Source organism: Neolamprologus multifasciatus, chromosome 1 (genome assembly GCF_963576455.1).
Source record: "Neolamprologus multifasciatus chromosome 1, fNeoMul1.2, whole genome shotgun sequence".
Taxonomy (NCBI): Eukaryota; Metazoa; Chordata; class Actinopteri; order Cichliformes; family Cichlidae; genus Neolamprologus; species Neolamprologus multifasciatus.
In genome coordinates, this window is record NC_140439.1 from 23,046,562 (window position 1) to 23,074,136 (window position 27,575).

A 27,575-nucleotide genomic window follows, 5' to 3' on the forward strand; every position below is an offset into this window, starting at 1 on the left:
TACTTCGAGTGCATATAGCGCGGACTCTAACCCGGTTCAGCATCACTAATGACAAGTTCTAGATTTTTTCTTTTGTTTTGGATTTTTTTTAATGAATGCCACCCACCTAATTGAAAAATGACTATTTCATTTTTTTCTATATTTTATTCCTGCAACTATTTTTGATGAATGATCCCATTTCATTCTCCCCCAAAGGGAGAAATTATGTAATTAATTTTGGTGAAAATCGGGTTAAGATTGCACTAAATGTGAAAATCAGTAAAAAAAAAAAAAAAAAAAAAATTAAAAAATGTGCATCACCTGCAACCTTCACAACAATATGATAGACCTTTGGAGACATAAGCCAAAGATTTAAGCCAATTCTGCTCCACTCATGTTGATAAAAATGATAAAACCTATGATATTAATACATATATGTCATAGGGTTAGGGTCACATGACTTCACAGTGACACAAAAAGATTAATATACTATACTATATATTTCCATATTAACAATGCTGACATCAGCATAATCCATAGAAACTGCTGATGTCATCAGGATGATATAAACACACATAATCTGGGAAAACTGCACACATCATCATATTGTAATAAAAACATCATAGAACAGCAAAGTCCTTTGGCGGGACTTGTGCTCTCTGTTTGTATGTCACTAATGTTTGGAGACATGTTCTGCAAATCTTCAGACTCATTACTCGCCTTTTAATTCTACAGGCCTCTAATACAAAACACTCAAAAGAATACTGTTTATCAAATCAGAGCTTTCACTTTGTCCTCTCAAAATGTTTAGATTCAGTGTCTGGGTTTGTCATCACATCAGATGTAAACGGAGGTTTACATCAGATAGGGTCCAGTATCTTTCAAATTTCACATATCTCCCAAACTCCCCCAGTCTAAGTTTATTAGTTAACATATGAGGCTACTATGGTTGGTTAAGACAGATCTATTTAACTAATAAACACCTTTCACTTGTGTAAATCACATCATATTTACAACCCCCCCCCCCCCTTTTTTTTTTTAAATGGACACATGTTTTAACAGGACTAAAGAATTGCTTTGACCAATGATGCTTTAAATAAGCTTGAAAGGATTGTTTACAATAAACTTGAGACTAAAGCTTTTGTATACAGACACAAACAGAGTAAAAATGCACTTTGAAATAATGTGCATGTGAGGTGTGAGGGGCTGGTTTCATCTGATTGCTATGCAGAAGAAAACTTTATATTAATGTGTGGTAAAATTACACATTTGTATCAATACCAGAAAACAAATGACAAACCTCAGGGATATTTAAAATTCTGCTTTTATATGCAATGCTGACAAACAATAAAGTGACCAGCAACTACTATACCTACAGCTGAAGATATAAAAATACAAGAATAAAAATTTCTTATTGAAACAGACTGAAAGTTTTATTAACAATGACATCATTAAAGTATGAAGTAAAATGAATGGACTAATGGACTGACCATGCTACAAGTTAAATCAAGTGTCTGATGGTCATTTCTGTGATGGCTTCATTTGCGATGAAGGTCCAGGGCCATTGTCTGTGATAACAAAATAATTTTTTCCCTTTAAGGGAACGGATGAGAGAAGGGGTGTCACAGGGGTGGAAGCAACTCCTGTAAAGTAGAAAAAAAAAGTTTAAATAACCATTAGAGAAACCAGAAATACAACAATGAATATCAGGTTTTAACCTGCGTCATAACCGAGAATTCGTCTATTACCTTGTCACTATCAGTATTTTGATTGTCTCCACCCACATTGAAAAATGTGGGAAAGAGTTGCAAAGTGAGGAGGATTCAGGGACATAACAATTAAACATAAAAGCAAACTTCCTTAGAAAAGTTTCCTCTTCCCAAAGTATCATGAATATTGTGATGTAGCTTAATGTAACAGCATTACTATATGGCTATTTCTTCCCGGACTTGGGTGCCCTCTTATGGACACTTGCAGAGATGCAGTTAATATTTTACATGACTTTGTGATGTACCAGGTTATAGTAACATAACTTACTTCCTTACAAAAGACGATGATAGTTACTCTTATGACTGTTTTTAACACTTTCTGTGTACCTGAGGATGCAGAGTGTCTGAGTGACTCGAGGAGATTGGTGCTTGCAAATTTAACAACACATCTGAATGCCTCGTCCCGCTCTGTCATGGTCTTATTGGTGTGATCTCTGAATTTTGTTTCCAGCTGATGAAACATTAACAAGGAACATGGCAGCATCTGGGTTAACATCTGTATCTGCGAAGCAGTGAAACAACAACTTAGACATTCAACTTCTTTTACTTAGTCGGTGTTGTCCAGCTACCTTGTAAACTGCAGACTGTAGTTGAGGTAATAGCCCATCACCAAATGCCTCACAAGACATTTGATGTCTGTTTGCTGCAGACCCAGCTTGCTCTTTTTCTATGTGAAGGTCTGTACATATAAATAAAGACAGACATAAAACCAACATTAAAAAAATTTAAGTACATGTTTCACCATACAACAGACATGCATAGAGAAAATGGCTTAAAGAAAATCAAAAAGTTTTAAAACATACTTGAGACAACACGATTCCTTTCTGCCAGAGGGCTGGGAAACTTGGTGGGAAACACCTAGGCGGATTTAAAAGAAAAAAAGGTCAGAGCAAAATTCCACTCATTTTACTCTCTAAAGCAGTAATTTAAAAAGGTGAAAACACTGCATGCAGCCCACAAAATCTAAGAAATGAAAAAAATAAAAAATAAAGTCAGTCTTAACTAGTAAATAATTCTAAAAAAAAAAAAAATCATGCATACTTGCAGATACTGCTTCATAAGCAGATCTCTGATGGCAGTGAGCTTCCGTCCACTGAGGTTAGCATCCTTAATAGCTTGATATCGGGTGGACAGAACCAATGCCTGCAAAGCAAACAAGTCTCTTAAAGTAGGATGGAAACAAACAAGGAAACTGGATAAACAATGTGAAGGATTAACCACAGAAGTCATCTTTACCTGTGACAACAAAGGCTTTTGTTTTGAAGTTAGGCTGCTCAGAAAGACGTAAGGGGTTTGAAGATAGTGAACGACATATGTGGGTTTCAGGTGGTTGGGGCGAGAAAAGGTGTCTCCCCATGCTATTCGAATCCACACAGCTTCATCTGTGTGCTTCTTTATCTTGATAGAAACCTTCAAATATAAAATGAAAACGGACTGATAATGCAGGAGGTTAACAGAGAAGCATGTGAAATGTAATTTGCTGATAAAATGATTTAAAAATAGGATTTTTGGGTGTAAATTAGATGGAATAGCTTACATGTCTTATTAGCTCACTGAGGTGGGATTTAAATTGTTCCTTGAACTGTGTCAGCTCTACAGAGTGAGCATCATCTAGAAAACAAAAAAAGATGAAGATATTTATAAAGACAGCAAGAAATTAAAATATTATTTAGGCACTTAAAGCCATCAGCAATTTAATAAAGAAAACCTCCATTCAATTCAATTGTATTTATACAGCACCAAATCACAACAACAGTTGCCTCAAGGTGCTTTATATTGTAAGGTAGACTCTACAATAATAAAACAGAGAAAACTCCAACAATCATATGACGCTCTATGACCAATCGCTTTGGTGACAGTGGGAAAGAAAAAACTCCCGTTTAACAGGAAGAAACCTCCTTCAGAACCAGGCTCACGGAGGGGCAGCCATCTACCGCGACCGGTTGGGGTGAGGGGAGGAAGACAGAACATTCCCTGAAAACCCCAACAGCTTCAATATTCAACGAAGGTTCAAAACTTATAGGCTTTCAGCCCTTGACGACACAGAGCAGGTTACTGTTTCAACATACCTTGAGGGTCCATGAGCTGGAAGGCATACCACATGCCCAGGTTGGGATTCTCGATGACATCTGTATGAAACCAGGGCGACACAAGCACTGTTAGTGAACTGTAAATCTGTCCTTACCACTGATATAGCAAAAAGCCAAAATGATAATATATGATAGTAATAATATAATATAGTAACTTCGCTCGACTTACGTATCATTTCGAGCTCAGCTATGTGTTTAACTGTCAATTCATTTTCCTGTGAAACACAACACTTAAGTTAAACACTAATAGAGCAAACACCATAATATTTAATAGTAGTTTCAATGTGAACATTTTTACAGTGTACAATGAACACATAGAAATAACAAATTATATTGCCTAAAACCAGCTAAATACCTCGCAAATGGCAAGTAGTTTTTCTGTTAACGCCCATTTTGATTCTGTGTAATCTATGGACTGCCGCTGCGTCGCCGTCAAACGGCTCCACTTATCCAGCGTTGTCTTCAGCATTCGACTCGGTATCCGTCTTACGAGTCGCTCCAGTAAACGTTTAACAGTGTTGTCCATGCTTCCTTTAAAAGTGACCGAAATAGACAGACAGCTTGAATTTGAGTAAAACAGTCGATCTGTTCAGCTTTCACGACAACGCACACCACAGTCGATCGATTCCAAACAAACCGCCCAGAATAAAAGCACACAAATCCACCAATCAGATATTTGCAAAACGGACTCACGTATTTACTTTAGCGCCCTCTGCTGTCTTGGAGTTACATATTAATTTAAAGTGCCGCTGCTACTGACGTGACAAACCGTGCTTATACGAATCTGTATATAATAATGACCTTAATAAGACCCTTACATAAAGAGTTAAATGTTGAAAGAAATTAGTGACCGTCGTTGAGTGAAATTAATTATGACACACAAAAAGTTCATAAAGTTCACACAGCTGCTATAGAAACTGTTGAAAAAAATAGAAGAAAATTTGTCATCTCTAAGTCAAAAGTTCAGGTCACGGTTTGGAAATTTTGACTTACTAACTAAATTAGGGTCAGGGGTTAGTTAGGTTAGGCTAGGTTTGACCAATGAGTAGTTTACTTAGAGCATGAACACTATTTATTAATTTTTAGTTTAGTCCATTTATGCATGCACCTTCCGAAATGAAAAGGACAAAATAACAACCAAACATAAATAACTAAATAAATAAATAAAAAGAGGAAATATTGTCAGAGGAAAAACGGTAAAACCCATCACTCGATTGTTCAAATTACGTAAACACAAACCACACAAAATACAACCCCCCCCCCCCACACACACACACACACACACACACGCCACACACACACAAACAAGCAAAAAACAACAAAAGAACCGTAAGTAGGTAATTAAGCATCGTTGACATTTTCGAGTTATTAATTAATTCATGTTAAATAATGACATGAACATTTGAAAACAAAAAAAACTTAGTGACGGAAACAAGGTTTAATGCATTACAGTAATAGTAAGTAATGGCGAAAAAACAACCATGTGTAGCACAGGTGACCAAATAGTACCGTACCCATTCACAAAAACCGAGGTGCTTGGTGAGGAGCCTTCTTGTATTTCCTGCAAACTCCCGTCATCATTTGTCCCGCCTTTTGTGGAAAGTACGCACGCCATTGGTGAGGCCAAAGAAGAATATAGGCTACGATTCGCCCTCGACTCTTGTCACTCAAATTGTTGAGGCGAAACAGTTACGAAAGCTTCACGCCCTGTTAACAGGCAGGCACGTCCTTTAGATTGTAATTTCTTGTAGGTTAAACCGGCGATAGTACTACTACAGCTCATTTAGTTCAGTTCATTAAGGCGTTAGTGACTTGCAGCAGACCATAAAGCTTCTGCAGTTGTTTAATGGTTGTATAGATTCATCTTCTGTGAAGTTAGCTTGGAGCTAGTAGTTAGCAAGCAGTGCCTTTTTTACCCACTGGAAACTTCTCAGATGATAAAGCCTTTGCAGTGGTAAGTGTAATTCAGCTGATAATCCAGTGCTGACATGAAGTTCATTATAAATTACTATATACGCAGTACAGATCCCCAAGTCTAGTCTAGCTAACATAATGCCAAAGTAAATGTAGATGGTACATCTGACACAATGCTCTTGTCTCTGCCTCTGTGTCTGCAGGTAAGTGTCCACTGGAAAAAACTATCTCGGTCATCACTATGACACATCAGGATGGAGAGGGATGGGGAGGTGTTAGTATCCTTTAGAGGAAATGCTGCTGACGTACTACAGGGATGTCAAACTAATTTTACATCATGGGGCACATACAACCCACTTTGATCTTGACAGGATGTTTATGCACTCCTTGTTTTCCATTGCCATCCAGTGGGGCAGATTGGAGTGCTTCCCAGAATGCTTCTGGCCCCCATGTCTTATGTTTGATACCCCTGATATACGGTATTTAAAGTGCAGTTGAAGCAGTCTGTGGAATAATTCATTCAAACAGTTAAAATAATTAATTTAATTATTGATTCATTAGTTGTTATTGATTGGGCAAAAGATCAGCAGTTCCAGATGTGGCAATATTTTGCTTTCTTGCTATATGTTATTGTATACTGGCTTTGAATCATATTACTTCTAAGATGCCCCCCTTGGGCTGAGTATTTTACGTTGTTTATAGATGAGAGTATGTCCTCAGTTCATCTCTTGCTTGTTGCCTTTCAGTGTCTCTGCAGTTCTTCAGTAAGCCCTTAACTCAAAATGCACCCTGACCTGTCACCTCACCTTCACACAGATGAGTGTAATGAACTAATAAGTCAACTGAGACAGTGCCACAAAGAGGTAAGTCAATCTCCAAATGTGACTATTTCTCTATGCTTCATATGCATAGATATAAAATTGTGTAAAACTTTGTTTGCGTTTACGATCAGCACAATATTCTGAAGTTCTTTGGCACATGTAACGATGTGGACCGTGCCATGCGTCAGTGTCTGAAGAAAGAGGTCTGTCAGCTTTTTAATTTTTTTTCCACTTATGGATAGGACACAACAATCAATCTTATTAAAAGATTTTTTTTTATCTCTCTTACATTCATTTCTGTCTCCTTACTATTCAACAGAGACTGGAAAAGCGGGAGCGCAGCAAGCAGCATGCGATAGAGATGAAGAAGAGGCTGAAAGAAGGACCTAAAGACAGTCTCTAAGGGACATTTTACTGCAACTGTGCCACTGGCACAGCAAGTTAAACCTACTGAAATTTTGGCACACTGAATGAAGCTTGACACTCTGTACCAGGCTTCCTCAGCTGACATTTCATGTCAGGACAGATGAAGAGCTATTTCTTTATAAGCAGTGTGGGTGATTTCATTTAATGGTGTGCGTCTCCAAGAACAAAATGGTAATCTTGCCATATTGATGCTTATATTACTGGTATTTTTAAAGTTTTATTGAATAGCAAGTAAGCTCAATTAAGCTTACATGGGTACTTTTTATCAGCTACATAGACTAAAACTTGAAGTGTTGACAACAATGTCAAGAGGTCAACATAAAAAAACCCATCTAGTACTTGAGATTGAAGATTGAGTTTGGGGATTATTATTCCCCCACCCCATCTTTGCAGCGGACTACTGCTCCATCACTGATGTGTCTGTTGGCACAAAACCACAGCAAGGATTGCTCTGTTAACATCTAACAGTATCTATTGTTGAAGATTTCTTTGAATTGGGAATCATATTGATTCTTTTTGAATAAAGTAAAACTCTGAATTAATGTAAGAATCTGTTCTTGCTTTAACATGGTGCCACAACAACGCAGGACACAGTATCAGTTTCGCAGCATGTAACACATGTAGCAGTTATATGCATTTTGCTAACAAAATGATCGACACGAGTCTTCTTCTTTTTCTTTTTTTTTTGGTAATTAAAACCACATCAGAAGTGTGAGGTTTTCTCTGAGTGTTAGGTAAGGTTAGGCTAGCTGTGCAAACCATACGCAGAAGCCTTGTGTTTGTGCAAATGTAAAAACATGTTGTCAAAGAATTTTCTTTATTTGAAGCAGCTCATTCTACTCATCACAATGTATCAATAACTCCTTGACAAACATTTAAATTATAAGGCAACCCAAGGTGTGCTTTCAGACAGTGTAGGGAAAAAATACACATGTATGTATGTGTATTTAAAAAGTAAAATAAAATATAAACCTGCAATTTGTAATAAATAATGGAGCAAGTTATAACTGATCTACTTCAAATATTTTCATCAAGCACACTTCAAACACATGCTGAGCTGGCGATTTGGGGCTCAAATCCATTATAAACTCCCATAGCCCTAAATAAAGTTTCAAACCAAAGAGATGCTTCTGTCCAAGTTGACATTCAAAGACATTTGATATTTTACAAAATAAATAAATTAAAGTCCATGAATCTTCAGCATGAGCAACGCTCAGCAGACCTGAGTGACTTGTGTTCATTGATGCTGTACAGAAGCCATATTATACCTCTTCTTATGAAGCAAATGACACAATATAAATAATCTATCATCAGATTAGTACAATAGAATTAAAGACAGGGTCTCCTTTCATGGATCTAATAACCACAATAAAAATTTTTGTACAGAAACCTGAGTATACGGCAATTTAGATTTTGTTACATGAATCACATTTCCTTTAGACAGTAAGTGTAAAATCATTTGGTGTGACTTTAAAGGTTTTAGATTTAATGCGCTCAGGTGGAAGTCTGGCATTGTTTGTTTTTGTCAACGTTTGGTTGACAAAAACAAAACAAAAAAAGCTTCCAACCTTATTATCCCAGCAATCAATGACCACAAAATCATTTAACAATCTCACATTGCATTAAATCTTATACAAATGTTAACAATCTGTTTACACCACAGACCTCAGCTCATACTCACAAAGGTTTTAAAGCACAATGTAAAGTAAATTAAATGAGCCCATGTCTCTCACTGATCATGTACAACACCTCTATTTGTAAATCATATCTTCAAGTGACAAAAGTGTTAACATTTTGGTCATGAAGGACGTAAGTTTTTATTTATACATTTTCTGTTTTCTGGGCCTATTTTGCTAATTCACTTTTCTGCAGGGTCACGAAAAAGAAGCCGGGGTGCCTCTGGAGCAAAGTAAACCACATGGCACGGCACAACAGTTATTTCAAATAAATACAAAAATAAAACGCAACATTTCTAACAGTACTTACAATGGTGGTACAAAACATACCCTGAAATACAAGGAATTCAGACAAGCAGCACATTTACAGTATATTACATGCAATTAGTTACAGAAAAAACAGTCTACATTATATATATATATATATATATTATCATATATAACTGCAAAATGGACACCTTTTAAAAAATGTACACAGAGCTAGACACATTTACATTTTGGTAAAACAAAATAGATCCCTAAATATCATACAGAATATAAAACTTCTTGAAACTTTGAATGATCACATGCAGGTTAGGACAGGAAGTGGATTCCAGCAACAAAAATGTTCAATTTCGACATTATTGTTCAACGACAGCTGAAGATGCTTGAGAATCCAGATATTTTCATCTCTTCTGTGCTCTAAAAACACACAGCTAAGGAAAAAAAACCCACATCATCTGGGATTTGTTTGTTGTTGTTTTTTTAAAAGAATGTTCATACATTTTATATAATGACAATCCGCATCAATTACTCAATAAAGGCTCCTATATGTAGCGCAGAGTTTGATCGGATTCATCACCAATTTTCCCCTGTGAGAACTGCAGCCAGTTACTTTCAGCATTTCTATTTAGTGCTAGCATTCACAGATTTGTAACAATTATCGGTGCATTATTCCAGCAAGAAAAGAGAAATCCTGGCATTTGTCTGATTATTTGTAAAAATTAAAGACAGTATTCTTGCCTATATTGTTAAAGAGGGAAACGACTAAAGTTGGATGGATCACAATAGCTTTATTGTTAAAAAAAAATCACCTGAAATACTTTTTATTTTATTTAAATGGAAGAATTTAATTTCATCTACCAGGTTATTTTAATAATGTAAGCAAACAGAAATGCTCTTTTTAATAAAGATGTTTATGTAAGAAAATATAATTATGAGGAAAAAAAATTCCGCACTACTTCATGACTACATACAGTCAATACAAATAGGAGAGAATGTGCATGATAAGGAGCAAGCAACTGTGTCCTCATGCAAACTTTGGTTTACACTTCAATTCAAAACAGTAAGAGACTAAAAGAAAAATCCTGGAAAAATGCATCCTATGTACACAAAGCAACTCTTTTACACGCTTGTAATAAATATATATTATTCTTCTATATATTATCATCACTGTCATGTGCAGTCAGAAATACATTTAGTATTTCATCCATCTTGTTGAATAAGTCTCACATATGTACAGATGCACTCTGTACCTCCCTGCGCTTACGCAATGCATATTTGGCCCTTTGCCTCATTAACACAGAGCGTGGAAATCTGGGAAAACAAAAACCTGTTTTAGAAAAGTGATCATGACTGAATTTAATTTTTAACAGATATACACAGAAAGAAATCAGAAAGAATTCTCCTGCTGATAGATGGAAATAAAGGCCCATAATGAGTTTGACACCACAGCACTGCCAAACTGATCCCCCTTTTTTGTTTTTTTAGGTAGCTTCATACCCACACTGATCATCTATAATTTCTGTGGTGGGATGGTTACTTTTCACTTGTCTTGTTCTGCAGGTAACTGAAGAGTGCCTCTAGTCCTTTAGTTGAGCACCATAGCTGCTTCAACATCTGACATTCCTTCTCATTCACTTCCTCCAGGACGGACATGAGGATACTCCTCACCAGGCATTTAGACTCTTCTAAGACCTTTAAAACACACAGACAAAAGGGGAAAGAGTTATTTCATCTCCATCCTTAAGAGACACCTTTGCCTTCTGCATTGTGTAGATGAACAAGACTTACCACTGCGCTACAAGATGCCATTTCCTTCACACGCAGCATCACCTCTTGGTTGAATGTGGTTGGCCAGAAGACCTGTGACACGAGCCCTCGACTGCATGCTTCTTGTGCTGTGAGTTTTCTTCCACAGAAGAGCATCTCATTGGCCTGGAATGAAGGAGAAAAAATGCTATCGGTGGAACCACATAACATTACATGGAATTTTGCTAAAAAATAGATTTTGATGGGACCCACAAGAGCGACGCCCAGTATTTGAGGGAAGGTATAAGAGGAGCATCCAGAAGGAGTGAGGTGCAGGGCTGCACATGGAGTTTGGAACCAGGCCCTTTCACTGGCCCACACCACATCGCACAGTGGCAGGATGGATGCTCCTAAGCCCAGAGCAGGGCCGTTTATTGCCACCACAATGGGTTTCTTGAAGTGGATGAATGCCAACACAAAGTCCCTACAGGGGTCACAGAATGATCAGCAGTGACTCTATCAAGACTAATGGTAACACACAAAAGAGCTGCTGCCTGTAGTGGAGTGATTTCTTCTTACCGTACAGCATCTGCGATGCGGCTGCTCTCTTTTCTGCGGTCAGTGGACAGACGCCCTATCAGATACGATGGCTCCAGGCCACTGCAGAAAACAGTCCCAACTGAACTGAGCAGTAGTAATTTACTGTCATCCGCAGCGGCATTACCCAAAGCTCGACAAACTTCCTTCATGATCTGAAGAGAAAGAAGAACAAATGTGTATTACATTCAAACCAAACCAACAAAAGAGGACTGGTTGGGAAGGAAAAAGCTTAAATATAGGTTCTGAATCCTCAGAGTAAAACTGAAGCTCCACTAGGTACATCATTATTTTTTATTGCAATGCCCAGAGCAGAGAAAAGAAAAAAAGACCAGCACTGGGACTGCAAGACTTCCTTCTGCGTCCTTAGCACATCACAGCATCTAACAAAATTTCACTTTGAAGGAACAAGCTTGAGATATTCAGTTCAAACATGCTAATGCTAAATATATATAAGTGTATATATATATATATATATATATAGCATAAATACTATACAATTTACATTCTCTATTTAAATTTAAAGGGCAAAAAATAAATCAAAACAAGCTTCTAGACTTTTGCTCCAATAAGCTTAGTTTCTGTGTAGAAGGTCATCTTAGCGGTGAAATGGTTTCTAGTTACTTGATGTTACTCTGTGAGCAGGGGTTGTTGTGGGTAAGACGTTAATGTGACAACTAGCACTATGCAGCTTGTTTGTTGCTGCCCGTCAGCAACAACTGGCTTAACTGTATGTTAACAATTCCCACTCCTTATGGCTGCATGCGTTACAAAGGAAGAAAAGCTGTGTGTGTAAACTTCTAAATGTTATAATAAGAACATTTTTTTAAGAAGGGTATATTAAGAAAATATTGGTCAGACTTTACTTGAATATAACCTCCTTGCAGTATGGTATGTCAACAACTGGGCCCAATACATTTTAGTAGTCTGAAAAGAGACACGGTTCATGCTGCCAGTAAAAACAATATATGCAAAATTCAGTATTAAGAGTTTGGCCTTTGTCTCATCTGATAAACAAGAGAGTTTGCCGACATTGTCAGACAGTCAACCTGACAAACCCCAGCCCCACTCCCACACCACCACTTCACTGTCTGCAGTCAGTCTGCACACTGTGTTGTTGCATTTTAATCAGATTATCACTCCTGACCCATATTAACCATTCAACCTCAAAAGTGAACTTAATTCTCTATGTCTCACCAAGCACATAATCTGACCCCAGTTTTAACCATGTGTGCTGTGTTGTCTGCATATTTGAATTACTCATGTTGTGGGGACACAAGTCCGTTTACACAGTGACGTGGTGGGGCACAAAAAGCATGTTCTCATAATGAAATTTAATAGTAAATGTAAGGGTTAGGCAAGCATGTTTTGATTAAAGTTAGGATAAGTCTCCAGGAAATTAATGCAAGTCAATGTAATATCCTCTACAATGATGGAAACCATTTGTGTGTGTGTGTGTGTGTGTGTGTGTGTGTGTGTGTGTGTGTGTAAACGAGCATGACAGAAAGTGAGATATTACAAATGTCATTATTTTAGGAGGTGAATGAAACACTTGCTCAGATACATAAAGGAGAAATGAACAGATGCTAGTTCCACTCGATCAAACAGAGAAAGAAGAGGGTGATCAAAGTGACATTCATGAGGAGTCGGAGAACTTGAAGACGTTAGTAGACAAATCTGCTGCAGTATGCATTTAGGGATGTTTATCATCGAGACAATTAATGAGATGCTCTGTGCTTTAATCTTCAGGACATTTAGTTTAGAATAAAATGTTGTGTTAAAGTGCTGAGTCTTGGTTTTAATTTGAGAAGGTGTTCCTCAATATTTGAAGAACTGTTGAGGAGGTCCAAAAAAAGTTGTTCGGCTGCTACATGTTTCTTGAACAGCTTGTTATATGTTAATGTATAATAACACTAGAAAAGGGCAAATAACATAGAAAACTGATCAGCATCAGCACTTTTTTCAGTAAGAATATTTTAAATTTATCAGAACAGAAATTTGCTTTTTTTGTGGATGCAAGAACTCAAAGAAAATGTTAAGGATATTTCTCACTTTTTAATTTCTTACTTCTCTTTCATTTATTGATGAAATGGGGAAAAAACCCAGTTGGTTGAAAAACAATGGGATTATAATAGAAAGCTACAGTACTTTAGGCCAGAAAGGTGATAGAAAGTGTACCAGTTAATAGATAGGGGGACTTTCTCACTTACAGCCAGCACTGAGTGTTTAGAAGAAAAAGGAACTGGGATATTTTTCAAGATTTTCTCAGCCATCCAGTAAGCACATCCGTAGACCCTCTTGTTCCTGTGGCTTCAAAGACTGAGAGACATAGAAGGAGCTATCTGAGCTGTTTGATGAGCCCACAGCTTACGAGCTTAGTGTCACAGATGAAAGTACACACACATGTGCACACATAGTTTAGGCCACTTCGGTGCTTGTGAAGTACAGACTGCCGTGCTTATGATGCTGTATCAAAGCCAGAACCACCCTCTGTGGAAGATGTGAGACACATCCTACAATCTGAGAAGATGAAAATCCTGTTTGCTTAGAGTTATGAGCCGAAGGCAGATGATTTTGGGTTGCATGTAATTTGTGGCTAATGCCATAATATTTTAATAGACCTCTAAAAATAGACCTGTTAACATTGACAGATTGAACCTCATTCATTTATTAATGAGGTTCAATTTTACACAGATGAAATTTAAAATAAATAAATGTTTTTCTGTATGGTTACAGACCAGAATGAATTACTCTCAAAATATAAATGACAGGAGGTAGAAAAAAAGTGTTTATCCACAACTGTGCAAATGATGCACAAAAAAGAACATCTGAATGTTTTTAGCATACTAACGTGTTATTAATACAAAACAGAGATTCAGATACAGATCAGGGTCAGGTATGGTAGGAGGGCTGGAGGCCACTGCAGCTGTCATGGAGCAAGAAACGGTCACAACCTGGACAATAGTCACTATTCTGTTCATTCATACTATGGCTAATTTAGAATGGCCAGTTAACCTAACCCACACATGTTTTTGGACTTTCTAATACAAGACAGAAAGACCCCAATCTGGATTTGAACCCAGGACCTTCTTCCTGTGTGGCAGCACTGCTAATTATTACACATCTGTGTTGCCCCCATTAATAACCCTGATTTTATTTTTTAAATGTCAGTGGGTATATTAGTACATATTGGGGCTTGCGTGCATGTGGATGTGTCCTGTTTCTCCTTGAACTCAGCTGTCATCCATTTCCCTTGGAGGAACTCAGCAATTAGCCACTCAACACTATAAACGCTGGTGTTAACCGGTTTGGTCTCAGTGTGTGGGACAGCCCTGAGAGTGGTGAGTTGTAGTAGTGTCTTTTCTTTGGAGCTTTTACTACTCAGTAAAAGTAGACAAAAAACCTAATGTCTGTTGAAAGCAACATTTTTCTCTATTAACTTGTTTGTTAACAATCTGTCAGGTTAGGGCTGTGTGCAGGCAGGAGTGGTGGTAAGGAGGACCCAAAGTGCAGACGCTCGGAGGCAAAGGTGCAATTTAAAGCTCAGCTTTTATAGCTGGCAAAATGTAACAAAAATCCAAAAATCCCAAATAAACTTACATGCGCAGGCAGACAGACCGCACAGCATAAATGGGGGTAGACCACGACACAGACACAGAGAAACACAGGGCTTAAATACACAGGGGGAGCAATCAGGGAATGGGTAACAGGAGGGAAACACAGCAAATCAGGCCTAACGAGACAAAGGAAGCAAAACGAGACAAAGGAAGCAAAACCAGACGCATATATTTGAGACATGGACTTTCAAAGTAAAACAGGAAACATAACACAGACTGAACTAAAGACACAGACTCACATGCAGGCACTGCAACAGAGGGAACAGAGACATGGGACCAGGGCAGACAGACACTGACTGGACACGGGGATATAGCTACTAAGGATACACAGAGACGCGAACTTGACAAGGGGATACAGCTGACAGGGGAGACAGAGCAACTAGAGAAGACAGAGACATAAACCATAAGACAGAACTCAAAGAAACCAAAGACTAGAAATGATAAATAATATAATAAGCTCAAAAACCCTGGGTCAACAACCCAGGCATCGTAACACAATCTCTTTTCGGTGTATTTTAGTTTGTGGTTGTCGTTTGTTTGGTGGGTATAGCGGTGTAGCTCTCTCTTTCAGCTCTATTCTTTTAAATGAAAACCCCATTTTCATGGGTTACTCTTTTTCTTTTCTCAGTTTCTTTTCCCCTGTTGTTACTCCCCTCATCCCTTAGGCTTTTGAGGTACTTAATTTGGGGGGGGGGGGGGTCCATCTGGGATAATAATTATATTTCAGCTTCAAGCAAAAGCAAAAGTATACACCTATTCTATAAACAGTAAAATGGTATGGAAATTGCTTGAATTACTAAACAGTTTAAATAGTATCCTTTAAATTAAAACTAAAGCAGAAATCAAAATTCAGCTGCTGGTATGCATCTGGGGAGAGCGAGTTACTGAGATCACTCATAGGAAATTTAAATAGACCAGCTTGTTGTTGATTGGAGTGTGGAAATGAGCAACCAATCATGGGCTGGAAGACTCCTGCAGGCAGCCAGATCAACGAGTGAATCATCACAGTTCACAAAGCTGCATAGAAGAGAGCCATTAAATGACATCAAGTACTGCAGATGCACATGCTCCAGCCTTTCTCAAGCTCTTCACCCAGTTTTTTAAGTTTGAGTTTTATGCCTCCATTGAGCAAAGCCTGAGTAAAACTATAGTGATATATTTTAGATGAATGAGTCTATGTTGTATCTGCCTTGTTGATGCACACAAAGTCAGCTATGTTTGGACTAATACCGTCTTCCAGTCTATTTAGAGTCTACTTGGAGGGCAAATGCAAAGTTGTTACCCCAGTATTGTGGCATGTGCTGACAAATCTGTGCTCTCTCAGTAAATTGGACAGCCTTGCATTTACCCTTAATCATCCTTTGATTCACCCTCAAGTCACTTCTACCCATGTGGACATACACATGGGCTGTGGAAAGTGTGCAACTAGGATAACCCAACACTTTAATCCACTGAAGCACTACACCTGGATATACTGATAATAACCGTGTCTGATTAAGCAAAAAGAATGACCACAAAGAGATGCAACTTGAAGCAAATTCTACACTGAGTTCAAATATTTCTGTTCTCACTTCATAGGGTCATTAAGAAAAACAATAAATAAAACCTTTATGCACAAAAAAACCTGAATATACAAATATAGGTTACAGGTTCTGATCAGTAATTTAAATGACAGATTTAGACACCATCTGTTACTATGGCTATAAAGTTCAACATCTACAGTTTGTTTCACTGCTAGATTATGATTTTTTTAAGGTAGTTTGACTGATATGGAGTTAGCAGGTGATCACCAAATTACTGACAAGAGCGTAAGAAAACTCATCAAAAGTGGGAGGACACAGCTTGGTACAGATTATGCCCCCTAAACGCCTGTAGAGAAGACTCAGCTGGTATATCATTACACATAATCAGAAGTGTTTCTCAAAACAGTAAGGCCCTGAATAATCTATTAATAAATCAAGCAAAAACCTTTTGTCATTTTATACCTTAATCTTATCAAGTAATGGAGAGACTGAAAAGGCAGAATTCATTTTAAAAGTTTCTTTTTGTACTCACAAATTTACATTTTAAATAATATATTTTTTGAGAATCCACTGCAAATAAAAAAGAACAAACATTGGTTTATATTTCTCATTAACTATTTGAGGGTACTCCTATTTTAGAAGTCGGGAAATTAATGACAGCCAAACTATATTCTCAAAACAATATTCCAGTTGTCCCATTTACATACTAGGTTTAAATTTCTTTAAATGAATAATGTTTATGTTAATGATGCCCATGCCTCCTGGAGATCATAGCCTGTAGAAGCAATGGGAGTGATATTCCTAAATAGCAAACAGCTATGAAGAAATCATTGGCGATTATCTCTAGGGTATCCAGTTCCCTCTCTAAGAATAATTACATAAAGACTTCCTCAATGATCTTGCAGCATAATTTCCTCACTAGTTCAACTGGCATTTTGCTGCAGTAACAACAGATGGCAAAACACTGCATTATATGTACCCCTAATTGCTAAACATGTTGAAGCCTTGTTTGTTAGGAGGCAGCTTTGAGGAAACTGTGCCCCCTTTTCAGCAGTGCCCTGTGTTAGATTTATGCAGCTAGCATTTTCACACCTGGCAGCTGTCAAATAAAACCACAGTTTTCTAAAACCGTCTCCTGAAAAACTCCCCTTGAGCAGTTAGGGAACTACTGCATAGCTCCAGGGCATCTCTACAACAGTTACTGGGCAAACTTTCATGGTTTCTTTTTTTCCCCAGACAGAACTCCATGGCAACTAGGATACAATCAACACCAATTAACACGTGTCAGCGAAGCACAAAATATAAATTATGTAAATATAAATAAACCGACATGCACTAATCAAAATGAAAAATGTAACATGGGCAGAGGACTCGTGTGTTTTTTTGTTCTCACCTCTGGCGTCAGACCATTGTTATCTGTTGTTTGGCTGGAGAGCAGGACATGCGTGAAGCCCTCTTCCTTCCTGACCACAATGTCTCGAAATCGACAATTGCTCTCGTTCTGTCGCACGTTGTACCTGAGCCGCTTGTCAAAAACGTAGCCTTTCTCCTCAGCCAGCTTCCGCTTCACTGAGCTGTGTAGGTGCATCTTCCCATTGGCTAAAGGTGAGCCTGATTCATACAAGAAGTGACAGAACAGGTCAGTCTGTCTTCTAGAACATTTTAAAATAATTGACAGCAACTGAAAGAAAAGAAAAAATCTATTACAGTTGGCTATTGCAATTATTGCTATTGCAATTATTGCTATTGCAATTAATCCAAGTTTAAGGGTGAAATATATTTTTTAAGAAAGAGCATTAAAAAAGGGACTTTGATTTGCACTTCACACAGAGAAATGATTTGGTAAATATTAGTTTGGTTAGACTGCGGACCTTTTAAAAGCGTCAGCTGAGACTGAAGAAGTGACTTGGATGACTGACGAAATGTTTCTTCCACTGAAAACGTTACATTCAGATGAACGTAATCAACTTTTTGGGATTTCCTTACCTGGATGATTGAGCAAGCATTAAGATACAGTAGTTCATCTTTTGGATTGGATCACATGTGCCAGCCTTTGCTCCCCATGTGTGAGTGAGCCTTGGCCACCCATGACCCTATCATCGTTCACCACAGTTTCGTTCTTGGATCACTTTTCTTGCATTTTGACCACTGCAGACTGGGAAAACCCCATAAGAGCTGCAGTTTTAGAGAATCTCTGACCCAGTTAGTCTAACAATCACAATTTGGCCCTTTTCAGGCTCGCACAAATGCTTACACTTGCCCATTTTTCTTGTTTCTAACACATCAACTTTGAGGAGAAAATATTCACTAGCTCCCTAATATATCTCACCCACTAACAGCTACCATGATGAAGAGATAATGAGTGTTATTCACTTCACCTGTCAGCAGCCACAATGTTGTGCCCGATCAGTGTATTTGAAATCTGGAGCACACCCAACCCTTCCTTACAGCAAATTATCTTTGCTGCCACAGTGTGGCCTGAGTCTTTTTCATGTCACAGTGTTAAACAAATCCTGCAAAGTTACTCCAACTATCAAATAAATGTTGTGTTTAGCCTATCAAGGCTACAAGTTCCTAATAAAAAAAATGCATCTTCTTAGTTTTACTACATTTCTTTACTATAATATTATTTCTTAATACTTAGAGCTGAAAGCTGAAGGAAAAAAAGAAAAAAGATACATAGTCCATATACAGAAGTCTAGAAAATATTACATTATCTGAACTCAAAAAAACAGATTTTTTTTTCAGTAATGCATTTTGTTTTGGGGTTTTTTAGCCCGAATAATTTTATACTAGCAATGATTTTAATTAATTTTGAATTTCTTAGTCATTCCCAGTGTTATTATGCGATGTGGACAATTACACCTACTTTTACATATACATGTGTCATCTAAGGGTATTCTCGCTGCACAATATCACAACTCTCTTGGTGTGATTCAATGAATTTCAACTTGATTGCATTAACATTTCAACCTTGAAAATTGCCCACAGTTATATTTACATGCAATCTCATGTTCACATTTGAAAAGCAATCAGTGTAATTTTCAGGTCTTGTCACACAAAGGAGCATTAACGTACAGGAGCAGTGTAATATCTAATGCACAGAAATCACTGATTCATCTGCACTGAGAAAGAAAAAGAAATGTCCAAGAGGGTCGAGTACCACATTCTCAGCTGTAGACTTTTACGAGATAAATGATTAAAGGCAGAAAGAAAAATGAGTCAGACAAAGCACATGTTCCTCATCTAAGAACATCTAGTGATGCTGTGGTAATTTTAAATGAATATCCTTATGAGGATATTCATTTAAAATTTTGATAGAACAGTAGCAGTATAATGTCCCCGTAAATAGATATCAGGCCCTTGTAGAGCAAAATTGAGTATTTTGGTCAAAATAACCCAAAATGTGATGTCCACATATGTGGACGCCAGGTCCTAGGAGGTTAAACAATAAAGTTCATGTTGACTGAAGAAAAAAGTAAAGTGTTTCTTGCCTGAAAATATAAGAATGCACTTTTAAATAATCATCATACATTGGGGATTTGTTTCTTTAATTAACACAATCTGAAACTTGACTAATAGTGACATAATTTAAAAAGCTAATTTGATTTAATTTTTACAGCAAGCTTGAAAACAAAACTAATTTGTAGGTACTGTGGGGGTTTTTTGGGTGCCAATTTTGAAATGGTGTCACCACCTTAATTGGGTCCATTAATGTTTGGACAATGACTTTTTTTGTAATTTTGACTTTGTGCACCACCACAGCAGAACTTAAATGAACAAAAAAGATGTGATTGAAGCGCAGGCTTTCATCTATTATTCAAAACTAAATTATTACATACATTGTTAAGTGCTTACAAGAGACTTGGAAGTAATTCAACAAGCTAACATCATTTTAAATATTATGACTTTTTAAAATATTTTACTTATATTTTTACTTGTATGTAAAATCTTGCAGTCAATGACTGCTGTAAGGCTAGAACGCCTGTAGTTCATGAAATGCTGTGTTTCCTCTCTTGGGATGCTCTTCCAGGCTACTGCAGCTGTCTTCAGTTTCTGCTTGTTTATTTGTATTTCTGTATTCAATTTTGCCTTCAGTAACAGAAAGGCTGCTCTACTACACTGAGATCAGGTGACTAACTTGGCCACTGAAGACTATCCAATTTCTTTACCTTGAGAAACTCCTGGGTTGCTTTGGTAGTATGCTTAATTATCCATTTGCACTGTGAAGGGCCAAAGAGTTTTGCAGCATATGGCTGAATTCAAGCAGAGTACAGCCCCATGCATGATGTGACTACTTCCATCAGAGGTAATATTATCAATAAACAGTAGAGGCCTGAGGGGTTTACTGCACACTTACACAGCCAGGGTTTCTTCGCATTAGCTGGCCTGACTTAAAACTCCAAAAATAACAGCTATTACATTGGTGGTTGTCAGCTTTCTCCACTAAGGCCAGCTTCCTGCCTTATGCTTTATGCATGTTCACTTCAAAGTTTTAAAAAAGGGCATTTCACAGGTCATATGACTTCTTTCCCACAAAAGTGATCCCTATGAGTGCCACCTACTCCAGTCACAGACAGATGATAAGGATGGTGATAAAATGGTAATTAAAACTCTATAAAGAACAGTGGCGGGCTCAGCTGCAAGGGAGGGGTGGAGCAGTGGGTTCAGAGGGCAGTGCTAGGGGAGGCTGGATATCAGCTGGCCTTCATTAATTCCATCATGTCTCCCCTATTTTATTTTACAGCACTCTTCACCAAGTGGCACGGTGTGACTCAGGTCATATCTTCACAAGAACATAAAAAAAAAAAAAAACCAAAACAGAACGGTGAAATGCAACACTTACACAAATAAAGAGATTAACACTACATTTTAGTTCAAGTTAATTATTTTTATTGCAGAGTGCCGCTGTTCTAAGGTGACAGCTGCACATTAGGGCTCCGAAACTTTAAACTGAAACATTTAAACATTCACATCTCCTGTCTAATATCTAATAAAGGAAAATGGGAATCACTTTAATTTGTTGGCAGATAAAAAAGTGAAATTAATTTTACTGATTGAATAGGTACTCTTCGTGAGAGTTCTGTGTTCTAATCGCTGCAATTCCAGCAGTGCAAGCGATACTTTAATCTACTGGTAACATTTATACATTTTATGCATCAGCAAATCAATACACAGGTATTCTTGTAACAATATGATGGACAGTTTGCGCTTCATTCAGTGGTTTTAGTAAGGTACAGCCTTACCACTTGCAAAAATTATATTTCCCTGGCAGAGAATCTGTAAGATATTACAGTGATCTAGGCGGGTAAAAAGACACTTCAGAACACTGACTTTAACCTGAGCATAACTCTATCCTATTAATCTTGCATTATAGTACATTCCTCTAGTTCCAATTCCTCTGGTTCTCGAGCAGGTCTATGTACCTGCTCTTGACTTGGCTAGATACTGAAAAAGTTTTTTCCTAACCAATTCTGCAATCATCCACTAGTGTTGAGCACTTGAAAAGAAGGCAACCGGATTTCTTTCGGTAAAAAGAGGTCCAACACTCAAAGAAGTCCACCTGTCTTGTTTACAAGGTCTCAAGACTACCATGACGTGGATGGCTGAGAACCTTAACAGATATCATAAGACGTGAACAATGGATATAAAATAATACAGCTTGAGTGAAGCAACTGGAGGGACACTTGACTGTGAATAGTTGTTTGGATAGTTTGGATCCCACATAAGAACTGATCCAGTCTAGAACTAAAAATTTCAGAAATGATCTGCAAAACAGTGACATCTTTATAGGGACCCGTTTGACTTCAATGGGTTAATGGGTGGAGCACAGGATTTTGGATGAGGTGAGCAGGGCAGTCTTTTGAGGCTTATGAGATTAGTATCTATAATAGCTCCCAGGGTGATGGCCATTAGGATGGGTTAGTGCTGCAGCCCTACCATACTCATAAATAAACGACAGACTTTTATAAAGTATCACAATCACTAGGATGCTTTGAAATTAATGAACAAACGAGAAATTGAATTGATATGTTGATATGTTGCCATGACAGTGATGTCATTATATCCAAAAGCAATAGAAATTCAGTTTGCAACTGGAAATTTAGGCTTATCAGAAAAATTGTATCCACAAAAAGCAAGAAGAGGGCTTAGTTTGACTTAAGGTGATTAAAAAGAAAAGTGAAAATTGTTTACATTTTACCTCAGAATTGTGTAATTGTCTTTATTTATGAAGTAATTTAAACAAAATCAAACCAGATGATCTGTTCTATATGGGGTAAATATGGTTTACATGTTTTTGGCATATTTATTTACAGTCATCTTGTTCATGTTGCTACAGTGCCACTGAATGAAAAGACAATATAAAGCCTTACATAGCATGTTTCATGACTGTATAGCCAGTAGATACTCACAGTTAAACAAGCACATGACGCAAGTGGCCATAAAGCTAGTATCTTTATATCAGAAAACATCCTCTGAACTAAAAGCAAAACGGAAACACTCAACCTACAACTATGTACTAGTATGCTTAGTTATTCAGCTTTTTTCTCTGATTTTCTGCTAAAACAGATCAAGATGACTTTTTAAAAACACAATTAATGATTAACTATAGTGGTTGAGGCACTGGACTGTGACCCAGGAGTGAAATTCAAAGGTGTTATCAGCACGAAAGAACCACAGTAGGTATGTGAGGCCATTTGTATGATACAAGAGCGACTGAGGTACTGTGGTAACATTAAAATATATAAATAAATAGCTTCTACTACTGCCACTATTACTTCTACTACAGGTTACTGGTTATTGTCATGGTGTAGTAAGTGTTATGGGTGAGGTGGAAAAATATAATAAATCATCCTTATCCATATACAAGCCACTACAGGACATGGTGTTGTGATAATACAGAAAAGCTATGCTCAAATCTGTATTCATCTTAAGGATGGTGATAAAATGGTAATTAAAACTCTATAAAGAACAGTGGCGGGCTCAGCTGCAAGGGAGGGGTGGAGCAGTGGGTTCAGAGGGCAGTGCTAGGGGAGGCTGGATATCAGCTGGCCTTCATTAATTCCATCATGTCTCCCCTATTTTATTTTACAGCACTCTTCACCAAGTGGCACGGTGTGACTCAGGTCATATCTTCACAAGAACATAAAAAAAAAAAAAAACCAAAACAGAACGGTGAAATGCAACACTTACACAAATAAAGAGATTAACACTACATTTTAGTTCAAGTTAATTATTTTTATTGCAGAGTGCCGCTGTTCTAAGGTGACAGCTGCACATTAGGGCTCCGAAACTTTAAACTGAAACATTTAAACATTCACATCTCCTGTCTAATATCTAATAAAGGAAAATGGGAATCACTTTAATTTGTTGGCAGATAAAAAAGTGAAATTAATTTTACTGATTGAATAGGTACTCTTCGTGAGAGTTCTGTGTTCTAATCGCTGCAATTCCAGCAGTGCAAGCGATACTTTAATCTACTGGTAACATTTATACATTTTATGCATCAGCAAATCAATACACAGGTATTCTTGTAACAATATGATGGACAGTTTGCGCTTCATTCAGTGGTTTTAGTAAGGTACAGCCTTACCACTTGCAAAAATTATATTTCCCTGGCAGAGAATCTGTAAGATATTACAGTGATCTAGGCGGGTAAAAAGACACTTCAGAACACTGACTTTAACCTGAGCATAACTCTATCCTATTAATCTTGCATTATAGTACATTCCTCTAGTTCCAATTCCTCTGGTTCTCGAGCAGGTCTATGTACCTGCTCTTGACTTGGCTAGATACTGAAAAAGTTTTTTCCTAACCAATTCTGCAATCATCCACTAGTGTTGAGCACTTGAAAAGAAGGCAACCGGATTTCTTTCGGTAAAAAGAGGTCCAACACTCAAAGAAGTCCACCTGTCTTGTTTACAAGGTCTCAAGACTACCATGACGTGGATGGCTGAGAACCTTAACAGATATCATAAGACGTGAACAATGGATATAAAATAATACAGCTTGAGTGAAGCAACTGGAGGGACACTTGACTGTGAATAGTTGTTTGGATAGTTTGGATCCCACATAAGAACTGATCCAGTCTAGAACTAAAAATTTCAGAAATGAACTGCAAAACAGTGACATCTTTATAGGGACCCGTTTGACTTCAATGGGTTAATGGGTGGAGCACAGGATTTTGGATGAGGTGAGCAGGGCAGTCTTTTGAGGCTTATGAGATTAGTATCTATAATAGCTCCCAGGGTGATGGCCATTAGGATGGGTTAGTGCTGCAGCCCTACCATACTCATAAATAAACGACAGACTTTTATAAAGTATCACAATCACTAGGATGCTTTGAAATTAATGAACAAACGAGAAATTGAATTGATATGTTGATATGTTGCCATGACAGTGATGTCATTATATCCAAAAGCAATAGAAATTCAGTTTGCAACTGGAAATTTAGGCTTATCAGAAAAATTGTATCCACAAAAAGCAAGAAGAGGGCTTAGTTTGACTTAAGGTGATTAAAAAGAAAAGTGAAAATTGTTTACATTTTACCTCAGAATTGTGTAATTGTCTTTATTTATGAAGTAATTTAAACAAAATCAAACCAGATGATCTGTTCTATATGGGGTAAATATGGTTTACATGTTTTTGGCATATTTATTTACAGTCATCTTGTTCATGTTGCTACAGTGCCACTGAATGAAAAGACAATATAAAGCCTTACATAGCATGTTTCATGACTGTATAGCCAGTAGATACTCACAGTTAAACAAGCACATGACGCAAGTGGCCATAAAGCTAGTATCTTTATATCAGAAAACATCCTCTGAACTAAAAGCAAAACGGAAACACTCAACCTACAACTATGTACTAGTATGCTTAGTTATTCAGCTTTTTTCTCTGATTTTCTGCTAAAACAGATCAAGATGACTTTTTAAAAACACAATTAATGATTAACTATAGTGGTTGAGGCACTGGACTGTGACCCAGGAGTGAAATTCAAAGGTGTTATCAGCACGAAAGAACCACAGTAGGTATGTGAGGCCATTTGTATGATACAAGAGCGACTGAGGTACTGTGGTAACATTAAAATATATAAATAAATAGCTTCTACTACTGCCACTATTACTTCTACTACAGGTTACTGGTTATTGTCATGGTGTAGTAAGTGTTATGGGTGAGGTGGAAAAATATAATAAATCATCCTTATCCATATACAAGCCACTACAGGACATGGTGTTGTGATAATACAGAAAAGCTATGCTCAAATCTGTATTCATCTTACTTTTACAGTCGTTGTCAGAAATTTATGTACACTTATCATGGGTGTGATTATCCTGGTAATTCTGGGCTTTTAATTATTTATTTGAACTTTATTTACTTTTGGTGGAATTATTGTACGCCACACTTCCTTAAAGAGGTAGTAAGTAAAATCTCACCACCAGATGTCAGCAAATTTGAGACTGCAGTCAACTGAATTCTGTTTTCTTACCACTTCCAATTCAAGTGCATAAATCCAGGTACAGTGGACACTGTAGGACAAATAACTCAGGTTTTAAAACTTGTGAACTGAGTCAACGAGTCAGTGACACTCACTTCTATCCAATGACAGTGATACTGAGGTGAGGTGTTGAGGATATCTTGAACTCCTCTGTTGGTGAGGGCTGCTGTTTTTGCCAGGGAAACAAACTGAATTAATTGTGATATGATGCGAGAATGTAATCAAACTGTTTATCAGGGAGAAAGTGTGATTTTTAGGACACTCAAGCCTCATAGTATCTAGCATAAGGTTAACAAGCTGTTGTTGCTGTTTGGTTGGCTTGTTGTCAGCTGTGCACAGGACAGTAGCAAGTCTAATCTGCTGACAAAAACTAATGGCAACAATTTGGAGAATAAATAAAAAAAAATGTTTATGCACATTTTTTGTGTGTTACAACCCTGACTTCAGTTCAAGAGATGAGAGTTGATGTGAGGAGGAATAGGATGGGGTGGAAATGAGAGAAGCCAGCAGTTGTTGAGGATGAAGAGGAGGAGAAAAATTACATACTGAGAAAGATACAAAAATGTTAAATACTCATAAATTGTTTGAAAGAGTTAAATATGATCTTTACATTAAATGTAACATAGAGGCATGCAGCCAGTCTTTAGACACACAAATAAAACGTGATTAGGCAGAACAGCAGTGTTCATCTTGGCCACTGTATTCCAGATGGCAGGGCAATATGGTGGCTTACAAGAACCAGCACCCACTCCTACGCATCTTTGATAGATTAATTCTAAGTTCATGAGAATGCATTAAGTTGTTGAAAGATGTAATCACACAGCAATAAATCTATATTTATGAGCAAAACCTTTTTCTATAAAAAAATAAAAAATACTTACTGTACCAATATTACGTTTTAAAAACAAGAATCAGGAGCACGGGTTTGAATGGGCATGCATAAGAACAACAATCACATTTCTATAACAATACAGTATGTGCCTCAAAAATCCAGCATCACCTCATCTCAGTTTACCATACTATCTGCTTTTTCTTAACAACTTACCTAGTTCAGTAGTAAACTGCTGTCCGCTGGCTTCCGTATGTCCTAGTTCTCCATCCACCCTGTCTGAGGGCAATCGCTGTGACCTTGCTGCAGTCCTGTACATGAGAGAGTCCATCTCTCCGTTCTGAAGTCCATTATGAGGAACCCTCAATGACGGGACAAAGGGAGGTCCGCCTGGTGGAGGAGCTTTAAATGTCATGGCTTTGCTCATTCTGTCCCCTAAAGCATGTTTTCCAGGTCCTACACCCACTTTCTTCTGCTTTTGAGTGGTTGCTGATCCTCCACTTCCAATCCCTAGAACAGTCCCTACTCTCACCCCCACAGTAGAGCCACTAGTCCTTTTCTTTTTTCGAGCTTCAGATCTAGCTCTTGAGTCATCTGTTGCAGAAAGGTGGCTAGGAATGAAGGGCTCTCCACGGTTTTTGGAAACTTTGGGCCGTTTGTGTGAGTGCAGTCTTGAGCTATTGAACTGATCAATAAATTCTTCACAGTGTAGTAGATGGTGTTCTGGCTCCCAGGTGTCCTCTTTACTTCCATAGCCTTTCCACCTAATTAGATACTCCCACTTACCCTTCTTATTCCGCCTCTTATCCACGATCTGCTCCACCT

At 37.6% G+C, this 27,575-nt stretch overlaps 3 protein-coding genes across 4 annotated transcripts in view; 1 reads left to right on the plus strand and 2 right to left on the minus strand.

Annotated features, from left to right (window-relative positions):
• Positions 1-1,386: 1,386 nt before the first annotated feature.
• On the minus strand, positions 1,387-4,492 carry cenpn (centromere protein N). Its single transcript, XM_085155562.1, has 10 exons — positions 4,194-4,492; positions 4,008-4,053; positions 3,818-3,877; positions 3,286-3,359; positions 2,985-3,158; positions 2,790-2,891; positions 2,552-2,606; positions 2,318-2,427; positions 2,076-2,199; positions 1,387-1,622 (listed from the first exon to the last, which is right to left on the minus strand). Exons 1-10 carry the CDS (start codon positions 4,362-4,364, stop codon positions 1,501-1,503), a joined length of 1,038 nt encoding a protein of 345 aa, XP_085011688.1. The 5' UTR covers positions 4,365-4,492; the 3' UTR covers positions 1,387-1,500.
• A 1,002-nt stretch (positions 4,493-5,494) lies between these two features.
• cmc2 (C-x(9)-C motif containing 2) lies at positions 5,495-7,541 on the plus strand. 2 transcript variants are annotated; one of them, XM_085155566.1, is made up of 5 exons: positions 5,736-5,792; positions 5,956-6,030; positions 6,545-6,615; positions 6,705-6,776; positions 6,893-7,541. In XM_085155566.1, the coding sequence occupies exons 2-5, from the start codon at positions 5,994-5,996 to the stop codon at positions 6,974-6,976; spliced, it is 264 nt and encodes an 87-aa protein (XP_085011692.1). In that variant the 5' UTR covers positions 5,736-5,792; positions 5,956-5,993; the 3' UTR covers positions 6,977-7,541. The 2 variants fall into 2 exon arrangements, with proteins under 2 accessions (XP_085011693.1, XP_085011692.1); XM_085155567.1 differs by lacking the exon at positions 5,956-6,030 and having other exon boundaries at positions 5,495-5,792; positions 6,499-6,615.
• Positions 7,542-7,757: 216 nt separating this feature from the next.
• The window catches only part of LOC146525768 (chromodomain Y-like protein 2), a 49,296-nt gene continuing 29,478 nt past the window's right edge, over positions 7,758-27,575 (minus strand). Inside the window, exons 2-7 of the mRNA XM_085155561.1 lie at positions 26,967-27,573; positions 17,816-18,033; positions 11,265-11,437; positions 10,959-11,169; positions 10,728-10,871; positions 7,758-10,631 (exon numbers count right to left, since the gene is read on the minus strand). Coding sequence (XP_085011687.1) covers positions 10,473-10,631; positions 10,728-10,871; positions 10,959-11,169; positions 11,265-11,437; positions 17,816-18,033; positions 26,967-27,573 — 1,512 coding nt within the window. The 3' untranslated portion in view covers positions 7,758-10,472. The remainder of the gene's footprint in view (positions 10,632-10,727; positions 10,872-10,958; positions 11,170-11,264; positions 11,438-17,815; positions 18,034-26,966; positions 27,574-27,575) is intronic.